At 46.9% G+C, this 14,492-nt stretch overlaps 1 protein-coding gene across 1 annotated transcript in view; it reads right to left on the reverse strand.

The window, feature by feature from the left end:
• Abca4 (ATP binding cassette subfamily A member 4) overlaps positions 1–14,492 on the reverse strand; it is a 113,225-nt gene that overhangs the window by 40,801 nt on the left and 57,932 nt on the right. The window contains exons 15-22 of the mRNA XM_051185585.1: positions 13,065–13,130; positions 10,165–10,254; positions 8,473–8,647; positions 5,950–6,081; positions 4,577–4,716; positions 3,891–4,028; positions 2,552–2,745; positions 1,099–1,183 (exon numbers count right to left, since the gene is read on the reverse strand). Coding sequence (XP_051041542.1) covers positions 1,099–1,183; positions 2,552–2,745; positions 3,891–4,028; positions 4,577–4,716; positions 5,950–6,081; positions 8,473–8,647; positions 10,165–10,254; positions 13,065–13,130 — 1,020 coding nt within the window. The remainder of the gene's footprint in view (positions 1–1,098; positions 1,184–2,551; positions 2,746–3,890; positions 4,029–4,576; positions 4,717–5,949; positions 6,082–8,472; positions 8,648–10,164; positions 10,255–13,064; positions 13,131–14,492) is intronic.

Here is a 14,492-nt window from a genome sequence, read left to right on the forward strand (position 1 = left end):
CCTCTGCCTCTGCCAATGCACCTGGCTCCCCCACAACACCCCCAGGTTTAAGTACAGCACACCGATACTGTCAAGTGCTCCGGTTCCACCAGATTCCACTTAGAACATTCTTAATGCATGGCAGTGGGGGATGTCTTCAACAGGAAACTTTTTCTTTGATAAACACATGCCGTCCTCTGTTCAGAAAGCAGGGTCAGTACCTAAGTTTAGTTTTGCTTTTATGTAGGATTTTAGAACGGTCCGCTGCAACGTCATCCTCACAAGAGGTGTGAAGGTGGGCAGTAGTTGAGAACTGAAAGAGTTGTTCATGGGATCCTGAGCTTAGACCTGACTGGAAAACAATTGCATGTACGGTGAGCTTATTCCAGTAATCGGGAGAGGCCTCTGAGAGATAATGTACCCTTAAATTAAAGGGAGGCTCACTGGGAACTTGGGTATCACTAGGAAGTGTGTGACACTGCACACAGATGTCGTGCATCCTCTCCACCCACAAGCTCAGATTCTCCAAAAGGTCCCTGTAAGCGACATGCAGGATGGAGAGACGGCCCAGCAGTTAAGAGCACTGGCTGCTCTTACAGGGGTCTCAGGTTCAGTTCCTGGCACCCACATGACTCACAACTGTCTGTAATTCTAGTTTCAGAGGATCCAATGCCTTCTTCTGGCTTCTGCAGGCACTGCACATACATGGTTCACTTTCATACATGCAGGCAGCCATACACATAAAACAAAACATAATATTAAAAAGAGAGAGAACCAGAGGGTACCTTGGCACACTTTGAGCAGTGGATGTGTTTATACTCTGTTACAGGGCAGGAGGACACTTAAAGACCAAGACTTGATGTGGGTAGGAGCAGGGGCTGAACAAACACTGGACTCCTTATTAAAGAGAGGGCTCTTGAGTGCACGACTTTAAAATCATGTTAGGAATCATGCTAGGAGGAGAAACAGGCTCAAAGAAAAAGATGAGCAATGCATGGCATTGGGCTTCAGAGCACACCAGGCGTTCTCTCTGTTCAAGTGCATCACAACAGAGCACACCCAGCAACATGGAAGATGGTCACTGAACCCAAACTGACATTCAACCTGCCCAGCTCTTACCGTCCAACACTTGTTCTTCGGTTACCTCATCAACCCGGGCCGGACACCTGGCGGAGAAACCCTTTGATGTACAGCTGCAGGCCCCCTACAACAGACAGACAGACATGACTGACAAGATACACATCAGTTCAATGATAGCATCTTCACGGTGCCAGTTGCTGTCACCACTGCTCTGTTTGTCTCTCATCACCAGCCCGGGCCAACATTTCTTTCTTTTTCCCTGTTTAATCTACTATTTCATCTGAGCACTTGGAAGGTGTAGCTGCTTGATTTTTGTCCCAGAGGGAATGTGAGTCAGGAGTCAGGGAGGGGGAGGAGAGGGAGAGAGAGAGAGAGAGAGAGAGAGAGAGAGAGAGAGAGAGAGAGAGAGAGAGGCACCTCCAAGCATCCCTTTGGCTTGTCAGTAATGTTGTAACAGCCAGAGAGACATTTTGCTCCCCTCCTGACCCCTGTGCACACCAGGCTGTGATTTGACACTGGAGATATAAAAGATTACAGAAGAACACTTGCAGCAATCTGAATATGAGGGACACTTGTTCTCCACTACATCCCTACGGGACAGCAGCCAGCACCATCAGCTTCATTTTAGTAAGAAATAAAAAACCCACCACCTCAGAATGACACAGACTTGCCAGTCCCCCTGGTTCCAAGGATATGCTCAGTGGTCTCTGCTGGTTTCCCTGCCCACACATCATTTTAGTTATAGTTCCCAAGGATGTCTTTCCTTAGATTTCATTTACCGCTGGAACCCAGGCTTAATTAGGGAGCATGAATGTTGGAATGAAGAAGAGATGCTTAAACAAAGCAGTCTAGTCTTGAAGGGCAAGGTGCTTGCATGGTACACCATGCTACATGTGTAGTTTGGGATGTGTAGCACTTTCAGGCTATTTAAAAGTAGTTGTATCTGGGTGTGTCTCTGCAGGATAAGTTGAGGGTATCTCTGTAGGGTAAGTTAGAACACAATTGATGGGAGATGTCATTCTGTAAATATGTTTCTCATATTGGTTAATGAATAAAGCACTGTTGGCCAATAGGAAAGCAAGATAGGCGGGACTAGGAGACAAGGAGGAAAGAGGAAGTGGTAAGGAGGAGATTCAAGATGGAGGGCCTACAGGGTAGACGCCAGCCTCCCTCTCTCCGGTAAGATAAGACCATGTGGAAGTACTTAGATGAATAGAAATGGGTTAATATTTAAGACAGAGCTAGCTGATAAGAAACTAGTAACTGGCCAACAGCATTATATCAAATACAGAGTCTCAGTGTATTATTTGGGACCAGACCAGCAAGGGAAAACCCTACTCATAACACACAATTACTAACTCTCCACATGGTCCCAGAAACAAACTGATTCTCACAACTAAGGGTCCAGTGGGTAGAAATATCTAGAACAGCAGCCCCACATTCCCTGTCCCTTCTCACCCACGTTGGGTCTCTTCCCTGGACAGACTCATACCTCACAGACACCTCTTTGGCTCTGGATGCTTTTCATCTTGCGAACCAAGGTCAAGTAGAAGCCTGTGCCAAAGCAGTTCTTGAGGAAGAGTGGTGTTCCAGAGCAGTAGAGCCTTCCCTGGGAAATGATGGCGATGCGGTCGCCAAGGAGATCAGCCTCATCCATGTGGTGTGTGGACATGATGATGGTTCTGCCTGTGAGGAAGAGGTCGGGATTGCTCCCAGACAAGCTCTGGAGAGGCTGTACAGCAACCTCTGCATGATGTGGTCCCCAGAACTTGGGATGAATAGACAAAAACAAGGTAGCTAATTCTGCAGCCAGAATAGTGCTTTTAAAACAACCGATACATCCTAGCATCCTGCATACTGTAAGGCCGTCACATATAGTGTCTCTGCATCGAGCCTCGGGTATGAGTCAAATAATTTGACATGTGTGGGGCACACTGCTCACTGTTGTCACGGTCAGCATCTGTGGACTTCTATGTGTTGCCCTCATATCGATAAACACCACTCTTGTATTTTGTAAAGAAGACACACAGCACTCTCTCGTTAAATGGGAACTGTTATTAAAAGGGGGAAATGAGGATTTTAGCCTGAAAAACTTCAGTAAGAATAGAGGAGGGAGCTTTCCAGGTGTTGAGGGATGAACCACACTGTGGCTTGTGTGAACTCTGCCTGGTGTGACTTCTTGATGTGAATCTGGAAGGCACTGGGATAGATGGGTAAAGAGCCCGCCTGAAACATTTTCATCTGCCATAGCCTTCTGCGCTTCCAGACAGCCCGGCACCTGTTCTCAGGTGTCATGCAACAGCTAGGCAGCTTCTTGGGGTGCCTTTAGGTCCCTTTAGCCAGAGGGTAACTCCACTTTTCCAGATTGGAGGACTAAAGGTAGAAATACTTCCTGTTTTGTTTTGTTGAAACAGGGCTTCATGTGGCTCAGGCTTGCATGTGGCTCAGGCTTGCCTTGAACATGCCACAAAGCTGAGACTGATCTTGAATTTCTGATCTTCCTGCCTCTACCTCCTGAGAACTGGGATTAGATGCACATACTGTCATAGTTTGTGTGGTGCTAGGTTTGAACTTTCGGCTCTGTGCATGCTGTATAAACACTACCAACTGATCTACACCCCCAGCCCAACTTTCTAGACTATTTCATCAGTGTCTCCCTGCTTGTATTTGTGTGAAAGTCTCAGGAGGCTCTCACTGGACTTGGACTCACTGACAGTCTGGAGTGCAGTCATGGCTGTTAGTATAGGTAGCTATAAAATACTAGGTGTGAGGAAATGGGATTCCTGGAAGAACCTCAGTGCAAGCATGGCGCACTGAGCCACAGCCCTCACCTGAGCGATACTTCAGGAGCAGATCCCAGATGGAGCGCCTGGAGTAGGGGTCCACCCCAGAGGTGGGTTCATCCAGGACCACCACCTTGGAATCTCCCACAAAAGCAATGGCAACCGACAGCTTCCTCTGCATGCCACCTGGGGGGCGGGAGGAAGACGATGGTGGTATATCCCCTTGGCATGGGAAAGAGAAAAGCCCAGGGCTGGTGCCATATGGAGATGCCTTAAATCTGACAGTCTGATACTGCCACCTTAGATATGCCTACACTGTCCAAAGCCTTAGTGGCATTCAGGCTTCATCAATGCAAAAAGGCCGCCCTTGTGCTCCAGTACCTGGTCATCTGAAGACTGTATCTTTAACTTTATGAAAGTATTAGGAATTCCCCTGCCTCAGGGATTCCCAACCTTCCTAATGCTTCGACCCTTTATTACAGTTCCTCATGCTGTGACCCCCAACCATAAAATTATATTGTTACTGCTTTATAACCATAATTTCCCTACTGTAATGAATTGTAATGTAAATATCTGATATGTAATGTAAATATGAATTGTAATGTAAATATCTGATAACCTTGGGATTGTGACCCAAGGTTAAGAACCACCGCCCTACCCCAACCCTCTGCTGAGGTGCACTGGGAGGCAATGGACACTCCCAATTGAGGCCCTGTCGATTCAACACTGAGCACCTGAAAGGTCCTGAGCTTCCTCATTTCTCTTGTGGTGGAGGCCAGTGTCTTCTAACATGGCTTCCATCTCCAGCTGGGCCTCCTCCCAGGACTTCCCTTTCAGCTGGGCATAGAACAGGATATGCTCAGCCACCGTGAGACTGTGGGGACAGGCCGAGGAGAAGAGCAATGGGCTAAGAGATTCCACCTCTAGCAATTCATCTTAGAAAGTAAAGATGAAGCCAGGCAGTGGTGGCGCACGCCTTTAATCCCAGCACTTGGGAGACAGAGGCAGGCAGATTCCCGAATTGGAGGCCAGCCCTGTCTCAAAAGAAAGAAGATAAATATGAACGTGAAGACATAGCAATCAACATTTTCACCATGGTATTATTTATGATACAAAAGGGAAACAACCATCCAATCTTGAGCACACATCTAATGAGAAAATTACTTAAATAGTTCATTTGGCCGGTCGGTGGTGTTATATACCTTTAATGCCAGCACTTGGGAGGCAAACCACTGTGGGTTGAAGACCAGCCTGGTCTACAAAGCTACACAGAGAAACCGTCTCGAAAAACAAAACAAAACAAAAACAACAAAAAAGTCCATTTGTATATTGGGACAGTATGTAAACATGAGAAATTCCTTTCTAAAAGAAATATGTAACCACCTTAGGTTTAAAAAATGGTCAGGGTAAGCAAGGGGTGGAGGAGTGACAAACTCCTCTGGCTGGGGGCATCGCAGCTCTGAGCACAACCTCACATTTGGAGGGATAGTTCTTACCCACGCAGGACAAGGGCTTTGAGGGTGGGACCAGGTGAAAGCCCTGGCTGGAGATGTGTGCTGGGGACAGGTGAGGACAGGGTCCAGGTGGCTTAGGGATACCGTTGCTGTGATGAAACACTGTGACCAAAGCAATTTAGGGAGGAAAGGGATCACAGTTCATCATCAAAGGAAGCCAGGACAGGAACTCAAGCAGGGTAGGAACCTGGAGGCGGGAGCTAATGAAGGGACCTTGGAGGAGTGCTGCTTACTGGCTTGCTCATCATGGCTTGCTCAGCCTCAGCTTACAGAACCCAACACCACCAGCCCAAGGATGGCACCACCCAAAATGGGCTAGACCCTCCCACATGGATCACTAATTGAGAAAATGTCCTACAGACTTGCCAAAGCCCCACCTTACTGAGGCATTTTCTCAACTGAGGCTCCCTTCTCTCCAGTGACTCTAGCTTGTGTCAAGTTGACATAAGACTGCCCAGCCTAGCAGGGGCCATTTCCAATGTCTGCTTTCCCATGGTACTGGGGATGGAACCCAGGGTCCATAGGCATGCCAGGCAAGTATTCTACCTCAGAGCCCACCCCAGCCAGCAGTACCTCAACTCCAGTTCACTTACTGGTGGAACAGGATGTTGTGCTGGGGACACATGCCGAGACTCTGGCGTACGGCATCCAGGCTGGTTTCAATGTCTTTGCCCCCAATGAGCACAGTCCCTGATGTCGGTGGCAACAGACCTGTCAGGATGGACCTGCCAAACACAGGGTCAAGTGGGAGAAGAGAAGGTCTTTAGGGGAGGAATGTAACTCCACCCCGGGGTCAGGAGGATGCTTGTACCAATTCCTGCCTCAGCTCTACCAAACAGCTGAGGGGCCAGAGATTTCCACACACGGCTTACTTAGTACCAGTGCCCACATTCAGGTCCTAATGTCTAGGACCATAAGGGCCTTCTGTCTCTACTTTTTTATTTCCTAGTACTTTCAGACCAGTATCAAGAGCCTCAGGGACTTTTTTATTTCCTAGTACTTTCAGACCAGTATCAAGAGCCCCAGTTTCAGATACCCCAATCACTCGTCCATCACTGTGGCGGTCAGTTGTAGTGCTCACTGGGATAGTTAGTCAAAGTGTTCCCTGGGATGGTCAGCCACACTGGTTACTGCTGTGGTCTGTCATGTGGGCAGTTGTGGTGTCCATGATGAAGGTCTATCATAGTGGTCACTGTCTGATTAACTGTGGAGTTTCAGTTGTAGTGTCCACTGTGAAAGTCTGTCATAGTGGTCATTTGGTGGCTACTGATGTGGTTAGCCCTTGTGATCACTGTCATGGTCAGTTAAAGGGTTTGAGAGCACAGCCCACTGCTTTGCCTGGGTAAGCAGCCTTGACCGTGGAGAAACCGGCTGTTTGCCATTCCAAAGCCAAGTTAGAATTGACGGTGAGAGACTGAGCCCACATTTGGTGTGTGTCTGCCGGTTGATTGACTGCAGTCAGGCATAGGAATTACTACTGGCAATTTCTATTTCAGATCCCAAACATTAAAAGCCCGTAACTGTGTTATGATGTTTCCCCCCTATCTTTAAATACAAGACATACTGACTCTTAACCTGCTTAGGTAGTTAGTTGTCTGGATTAAGTGAGTCAAAACCTACTTTAGGACGGCACCAGTATGAAGCGAAATTTTAAAATGTTATGTGATTCCCAGTGTTAAGCAGTGTTGTGTTTCAAGCCCAGGGGAAGTTGAACTTTTGCACTGAGTGAAGTAATATGTTTGTCTTCAAAGAGAAGTCCCGGGATCTTGGATGGAGCTTCCTATTCTCTGGCCGACCACAGGAGTTAGCCAGGACATAGACCTAGACTCCCACACCCAGCTCTGTCTTGGGTTCTGATAAAAATCGCAGGCTCTCTGGCCCTGCATTTAGAAGCTGAGATCTTTGTTGATCAACCACTAGAGGGAAACAGTACCAAGCACAGTGGCTCCAGCCCCACATTCCATTCACACTGAAAGGCCCAAGAGCACATTCCAGGGCAGGGTGTTCACCGCTGTTCCTTCCCGAGGCTCTGTAAGCCAAGGATTTGATGACTGCTGTCACGTGGCTGGATGACCCCTACCCCCCACCCCTCCTCCACCCGCCCAGCGAGATCTGCCTGGGAACCACGCTGCCTGCTCTCAGCAGGTGGCGCTCAGGCCCCTTTGAGAATTATAGGACTGAGATGCCCACCCGGAGCCCCAATCTTTCTGCACTTGGCCTTCTGCCAGGCAGCAAGAATACTCCGCTTTTCTCTCTATGCTTTCTCAGAAATGTAACCGGCCCCCATCTGCGGTCCTACGCCAACACCGAAACATCCTAATAATTGGTAGGAAAAGGAGTGCCCCTTAAAAACAGGTGTTCTACAGCCCCTGGACATGGCAGGCATGACGTTATCCTCACTGTGGACGACAATGTCGGGGAGACATGGGGATTAAGGAGGGGATTTAGGGTGTTAGAAACTAGAGGCAATTGTGACGAGACTACCTGGCTAATACACCACTGAGCCATCTAACGCACAGACTTCAGGAAAAATCACTTAAACTCTGTAGCAGAAAGGGAGCTTCAAGGTGACTCCACATTCTCACATTGCTTCTTATGAATATTAAACATCCTCGAGTGGGTTTTGAATATTGCAGTATTCTTAAGAGATTTGTTTGTTTGTTGTTTGTTTGTTGCAGTGGGTGGGAGGGCATTGTATTCAGTGCAGGATCTCACTATGTAGTTCCGGCTCTCCTGGAACTCACTCTGTAGACCAGGCTAGCCTTGAACTCAGAGTTTATGAGCCTCTGCCTCCCAGGTGCTGATATTAAAGACATGAGCCACCACACCCACCTTGCTTTGGGAATTCTTGGGACCACAAAAAAAAAAAAAAAAAAAAAAAAAAAAAGGAGTTTTGTTTGTTTCCACCAAACTTCAATAGGGAAGAGAGCATACTGAAATTATTGGGAAGAGTGAATCTGGGAATAATGGGATGGGATGAGATGGGATGGGATGAGATGGGATGGGATGAGATGGGATGGGATGGGATGGGATGGGATGGGATGAGATGGGATGGGATGGGAAGGGATGGGATGGGATGGAAGAGATGGAGACCCCCTCTTTGCTAGAGAACTCACAAGGTGGTGGTTTTCCCTGCTCCATTGTGACCCAGGAATGCAGTGATCTGGTTCTCATAGAAAGTGATGTTAAGGCGGTCCACAGCAGGCCGGCTACCAGGCTCAAAAACCTTTACCAGGTTCTTCACACACACTCCTGGCACCAACCCTGGAAGCTCACGTTCAAAGAAGGAATCTTGGAAGGAAAAGCAATCGGAGAAACACAGCACTTTAATGAACACGCTCAGTGAACACTGTGCTTTCTACAGTCCTGTGTTCTGCCTGTAATTTCATCTGCCCACACAGCTGCAGCTTTTAAAGAGGATCACAATAGCAATGGTAATAATTGCATTGGCCATCGATTTAACACTGTGAGTAAGGTACTCTTTCCAGTGCTTTCCAAGAACTACCTCATTTCACACTCGTAGTCCTATGGGTAGATACCACTAGACTCACTTCAATAGGTTAGAAAGCCCAAGACTAAGACACCACTCTATTGAGGTCACATGGCTTATAAGTGGCAGAGTTGGGGTGTGAGCCCAGAGCCCAGACTCATCTGAAATAGCCCCTGCCTAGATACTGAGTCAACCCCAAGCTCCATCTTTGCTCTCAGGTTCAGTCTATAGAATTCTTCATGGGTTTCTGGCTCCAGCCCTTAGTCCTCAGCACTCCAGGACAGCCCTCTCTTCCTTATCATGGCTCCTCCCTTCCTATGCTTCCCAGCGCCTTCAGTGTTGACCTACTCTCCCCTTACACATCTTCTCTGCAGTCCACTCTAGAGAGTCCAGAATAATTACTGTCAGAGTGTTAGTTCTAAATATCTTCTTCCTTTCTGTGTTCCCAAAGCTAACTGCACTGCCTGTCCGTCTGTGCCTCCTGGTTCGGCCTAAAGCTGAGCCAGAACCACCTCCCTCAGTTCCACTGCCCTGTCTTTTTGACCTCATCAAACCACTCTGGGAGGAGGGTCTTTCAGAGGCATCCCTGCCTGCAAACCAGCTCTGGGAGGATCCGGGTCTCCAATGTCAGCTTTGCCAAGAGGTGCCTGAGGGATGCCTGGAGGCTGGACCTTCTCATGCCAACATCAGGCTAGCTCAGAGCCTGTGTGCCTCTCTAAACCCAAGAAATACACACACTCAGGCATGAGAACCCTTAGAAGAATTGTTCAAGAGAGAAGACAGAGCAGCAAAAGCTAGGAATGCAAGTCTTATGTACCCTGCCCATCAGCCCAGGCATGATTAAGTAACTTCCGGAGCCAGGAAAGGCTGTGATGGCTGAAGTGAATGGACTCGGTGTTTGTAAACCTTGAGTGAAGTGCAGTCAATCCTGCTAGACTCTTTCCCCTTACTGCACTTATTTTTGTCTTTCCTTATAGCTCATATCCGCTTCAAGTCCCAGTGACCCAAGTCATTGTTCTGGCTAAATCCTCGGAAGTCAGCACATTCGTGCAATTCACTTGGGATTTGCCTAACAAGGGCACAAACACACTACGGACTTGGGGTTTGCTTTCTCCAGGAAACATGCCCTAATGTCTGGGTTGGACCATTCATTCCCCTCGTGTGCAGCTGGACATCGTATTTAACGGCAGTCAAGACAGGGAGTCAGCTTCCTGGCCTCCCCTTCACCCATCTGTGGCTTTGCTCTGGCACTGCTGGTACGGCTAAGCTTCACAGCTTTTGCCTTGGCTCTGCTCTGCTGCTGTGAGGACGGTGTTACCACTCATTCCTTCCGGGTGCTCGGGATCCTCCATCTCCTCTGTTATAGGTTCAGTCTTTTCCAGGGCCCTTTCTTCTCTGGTCGAACAACCTGGACCAACCAGAAACCAATGTTACTCTTCAGTAATGACAGGCAATGAGAGGAGGAGGAGGAGAGGGAACAGATTAGTTCCCACCGCAAAGGGAAGCCAGCTCCCTCAACAGGAGCCAGTGTTGCTCTGACACCAGCCTGTCGTGTGACCTCCAGCTCTGACCTGCTGCCAGGCCATGAGGTACTCAAATCTGATTGCACCATCTTCATCAGGCCCAGGGGGACTTTTGTTATTGGAGCCTTGGGGCGGGAGAGTTTCCATTTACTCTGGGGTTTGATTTTAGGGGGAGCTGGGAATCAAACTCAGAAAGTCATGCATGCTAGGCAAGCACTCTACCTCCAAGCCACATTCCCAGCCCTCACCTCTTCCTTTTAATGTGCTAGGCCTCCCATGTCAGAAATTGTGATTAAAAAAAAAAAAAAAGTAACAACAAAACCAGACAAATAAAAAAATCTGCCCCAGGGTTAAATTTGAAATGGGTTAATTTTCTTTAGCCTACCACCTGTGCTTTTTTGCTCCAACCTAAAACATGTCAGTCATGGGAAGCCTGAGTAAAAATCCACCTATAGTGATAGGATGGATAGCCAGCTTAAATCAGAGTTTTGAGAGGCAGCTCTCTTGAGAAAGCCACCCATTTGGGCATTCAAGAATCTTGAGGCTAATACCAGGGTGGAACCTGGTAGGTGTTCAGGATTGTGAAGGGTGATCTCTCTCTCTTTCTCTCCCTCTCACACACACAGACAACACACACACACCATGGATTTTTATTTTTAATTGGCATTTAGCCTAAAAGGGTGTCAAGGACATCCTGGAAAGGAAGAAGCAGAAAGGCCATCCAGCCCGAGAGGAAGCAGGAACAAGAGGAAGCCACCAACACCAAGCCCTTAGGACTCTGGTTCAAGTGCGGATGAGCCAGCATCTGTGGGTATTTTCAGCATCAGCCCACCAGGGCCTTTGCATTTGTAGGATGTAAGGGAGTAGCAGGCTGAGGCGCAGTGGTCAGAGATGCTGCCTGTTGTACTTCTGACTCCACTTCCTGAAGCAGCTTTGAGTTTATTCTCCACAATTCCTGAGGTCAACATACCGGTGAGCACACTGTCCTCAGGTGAAATAAAACAGCCAGAGCAAACATTTCTAAATAACTGGTGGAGTGACTTCCTCATCAGGAAATGTTCTAGAGTCTGTCCCTAGTGTCAGGTGGGATTTCTGTATGACATGGGTGTGTCTGGGGTTCCCTTTCTTCATCAATGAAAAGAGGAGTTGGGTAGTGACTCCGTTGCTTTCTTATCTGATAGTGTGAGGGGTCGAATTTCGTCTAGCCTATGAGACAGGTGAAAATATCCCCCTTCTGTCAGCAAAAGTATATGTATCTCGTTTTAAAGGACCATGTTTCTCAAGATTTTTTTTCTTGAATAGCAGACTACCTCCTGGGATAATAGAGGGGGCAAATGAGCCTGAGACCTGCTGTTTCACCGACATTAAGAACATTCCAGGGGCAATTCTGTGTTAAACATTCCTATTTATGATGGGTTGATAACTTTATGAAAGTGAACGTTAAAAGGTTTGGAGATAGACGAGGTGCACAAAACAATATAATGGAAAACACCGGGCTGTCAAAACTCTGTTTGAACTATTAAAAATGTGTAAAGAGAAAAATACTGTAGGGGGGATCCCTCAAAATGTCAAACAAACAAAAATCTACACAAGCCCTTTAAAGACTTCAGATTTAGCCCCCTAGAATAACTAAATATCTATGTTAGTGCTTAAAAGATAAATCCCGGCCCAGAATTAGTAACTCAAAATGAAGTGCTGATGGGCGAGGGGTAAGTTCAAACATTCTAAAGCAATTTTTCCCTTCCTGAACCTCCCACTCCCAGTTCTAGGGAAGACTGTGGCCCAGAGCTTCACATTCGTCTTCTCAGAGCTCCAAGAGACGGTGACCTAAGGGGTTTCTTATGATTCCTAGAGGGCATGGGATATCATTATAGATGGTTGTGAGACACCATGTGGTTGCTGGGAATTGAACTCAGGACCTTGGGAAGAGTAGCCGGAGCTCTTAACCTCTGAGCCATCTCTCTAGCCCTTGGCCTCCTGTTTAGTTTAGGAAGAAAGATAAATTATGTTTAAGAGGCATTGTCAGCAAATGTCCTTTTGGCTTTTCTTCTCCAACGATAGGGCCTTTGGGATCAACAGTGTAGCTTCTGTCTCATCTTCAGAGAGTGAATTGCTGTGTGTTTGGAGAACGTGGAAAATAATGGCAGATGAGGAGGGAGGCAGCAAAGGTTGAAGGCAAAGCTCCCTTCATGATTCCTGGATCTCTGCTTTAAAAGTAGGAAAAAGGTATTTGAAATGGTGCCACCCCTCTTCAACAGGTATTTAATCCCCAGGATGACCTGGCAATTTTCCACTTTCACTTTGGCTCTGTGATTCATCAAAGATAAGCCTGTAGAGGCTGTGATGCTGTGACATCCTGCTTGCCCACCTCAGGCAGCAAGAATAGTGCACTTGACATGAAGAGCCGCGTTGGCCCCTTCCACACATCTTGCAAGGACCCCAAGTTTCAATCTGGAAGTGTTTCTGTTGCTGTTGTTTTGTTTTCATTTTTTTTCTTTTGTTTTCTGTTTTGCTTTGTCTGACACAGGGTTTCTTTGTGTAGTGAGGGCTGGCCTGGACCTCACTCTAAAGACTAGGCTGGCCTTGAATTCACAGAGCCTCTGCCTCCTGAGTGCTGGGATTAAAGTCGTGTTCTACTACCACTTGGCTGTTTTAATTAAAAAAAAAGAAAGAAAGAAAGGAAAACCCAACTTACCTTCACCTCCAAGCCAGTAAGACTCCTGTAGAAGGAAGTACCAGGGAAGTGGCGTCCCATAGTCTCCTGGGAACAGGAAAGCAAGGACAGAGAAAACAGTGAGTCCTATCCCCCCATGCCACGCAAGCTCTACCATATACCCAATCTAAGTCTCAAATTATAGTATCGATGGGCACAGCCAGGATGCAGACACCCACAGGCCATCAGACAGACTGCTTCTTTCAGATAGTTTGTAATCAAAACACCATGGGTTTTCTTGGGGTGTTACCAGCAACGCTAACAATGATGATCTTGGCTGACATCAGTTTTCCAAGACATAAATGTTATTGAAGAATTAAATCATGCCATTTTTTTTAAGCAGATACCAGAAAACAATAATATTGCTGGTTGCAAATGTTTGCTGGACTCTGTTTATGTAACAGGCATATTATATTTGCCACATGTGTAATGTCCCGGGATTCTGAAAATAACCCTAGGAATGGGGTGGTAATATTAGTTCAAAGGATGCAGAAACTGAGGTGTCCTAACTTGGAGCCATCTGCCCCAGTCTGTAGCTAATTAAATAAAAATGCAAGAACTCTAACACAGGCAATCTGGCTCTGATACCACCATTCTTAACTCCCCACATTCTACTAGATTCCACTGTATTTTAATGGGAATGCTTGGATTACCGATGGCAGGTTTTTTTTTGTTTGTTTGTTTGTTTGTTTGTTTGTTTTTGTGAGTTGGAAAACTGAACTCAGGTCATCAGGGGTGGTAAAGGTTCTTGCCCATTGAGTCATCTTCCCAGTCCCTGTTGGCTTCCTCTGCCTCCACATCAAGATGGATCTGAGGACATTGTGCATACGAATAGATGCACCACCACTGAACTCCATCTTCAACCCCAGAGCTATCTTTTCTAAATGTTCTGGTTCCACAATGTGGCCACACAAGGGCTGCTCAGTAAATAGTTGATGAAATGAAAACTTTAGCTTGGCTAAAATAATGTACAAATTCCTATTCCAACCCAACTAAATTTTCACTTATTAGATTTCTTTCCAGTGACACAGGGAGACAAAACAAACAAACAACAGGCTGAGCAAGTGTCTTGCTCAGGTCACCGCCATAGGTGGAACTGTGTCCCTCTCCAAGAAGAGATCAATGTTGATGTCCGCATTATTATATAAAATATATGTGGCCATTATTCCCAGTTCAGTGCAGGCCACAGAGCTTGAGCGTCCTTAAATTTTCCAAGGATTAAGAGTAGTTTTCTTTGTTATTCATGTGATTTTTTTCTTACTGTTTCTAAGCTAATGCTCTTGAGATGTCACAGGGAAGGCAGCAGGATCGCTACCCATTTGGGTATTGTTCACCAGAAAGAGCAAACGTGAAGAACGAAGCCTTTCAGCCTGATCTCTAATCTCCAGGAAGAGGAAGGGATGGCGGATG

This window comes from Phodopus roborovskii, unplaced genomic scaffold, assembly GCF_943737965.1.
Source record: "Phodopus roborovskii unplaced genomic scaffold, PHOROB, whole genome shotgun sequence".
Taxonomy (NCBI): domain Eukaryota; kingdom Metazoa; phylum Chordata; class Mammalia; order Rodentia; family Cricetidae; genus Phodopus; species Phodopus roborovskii.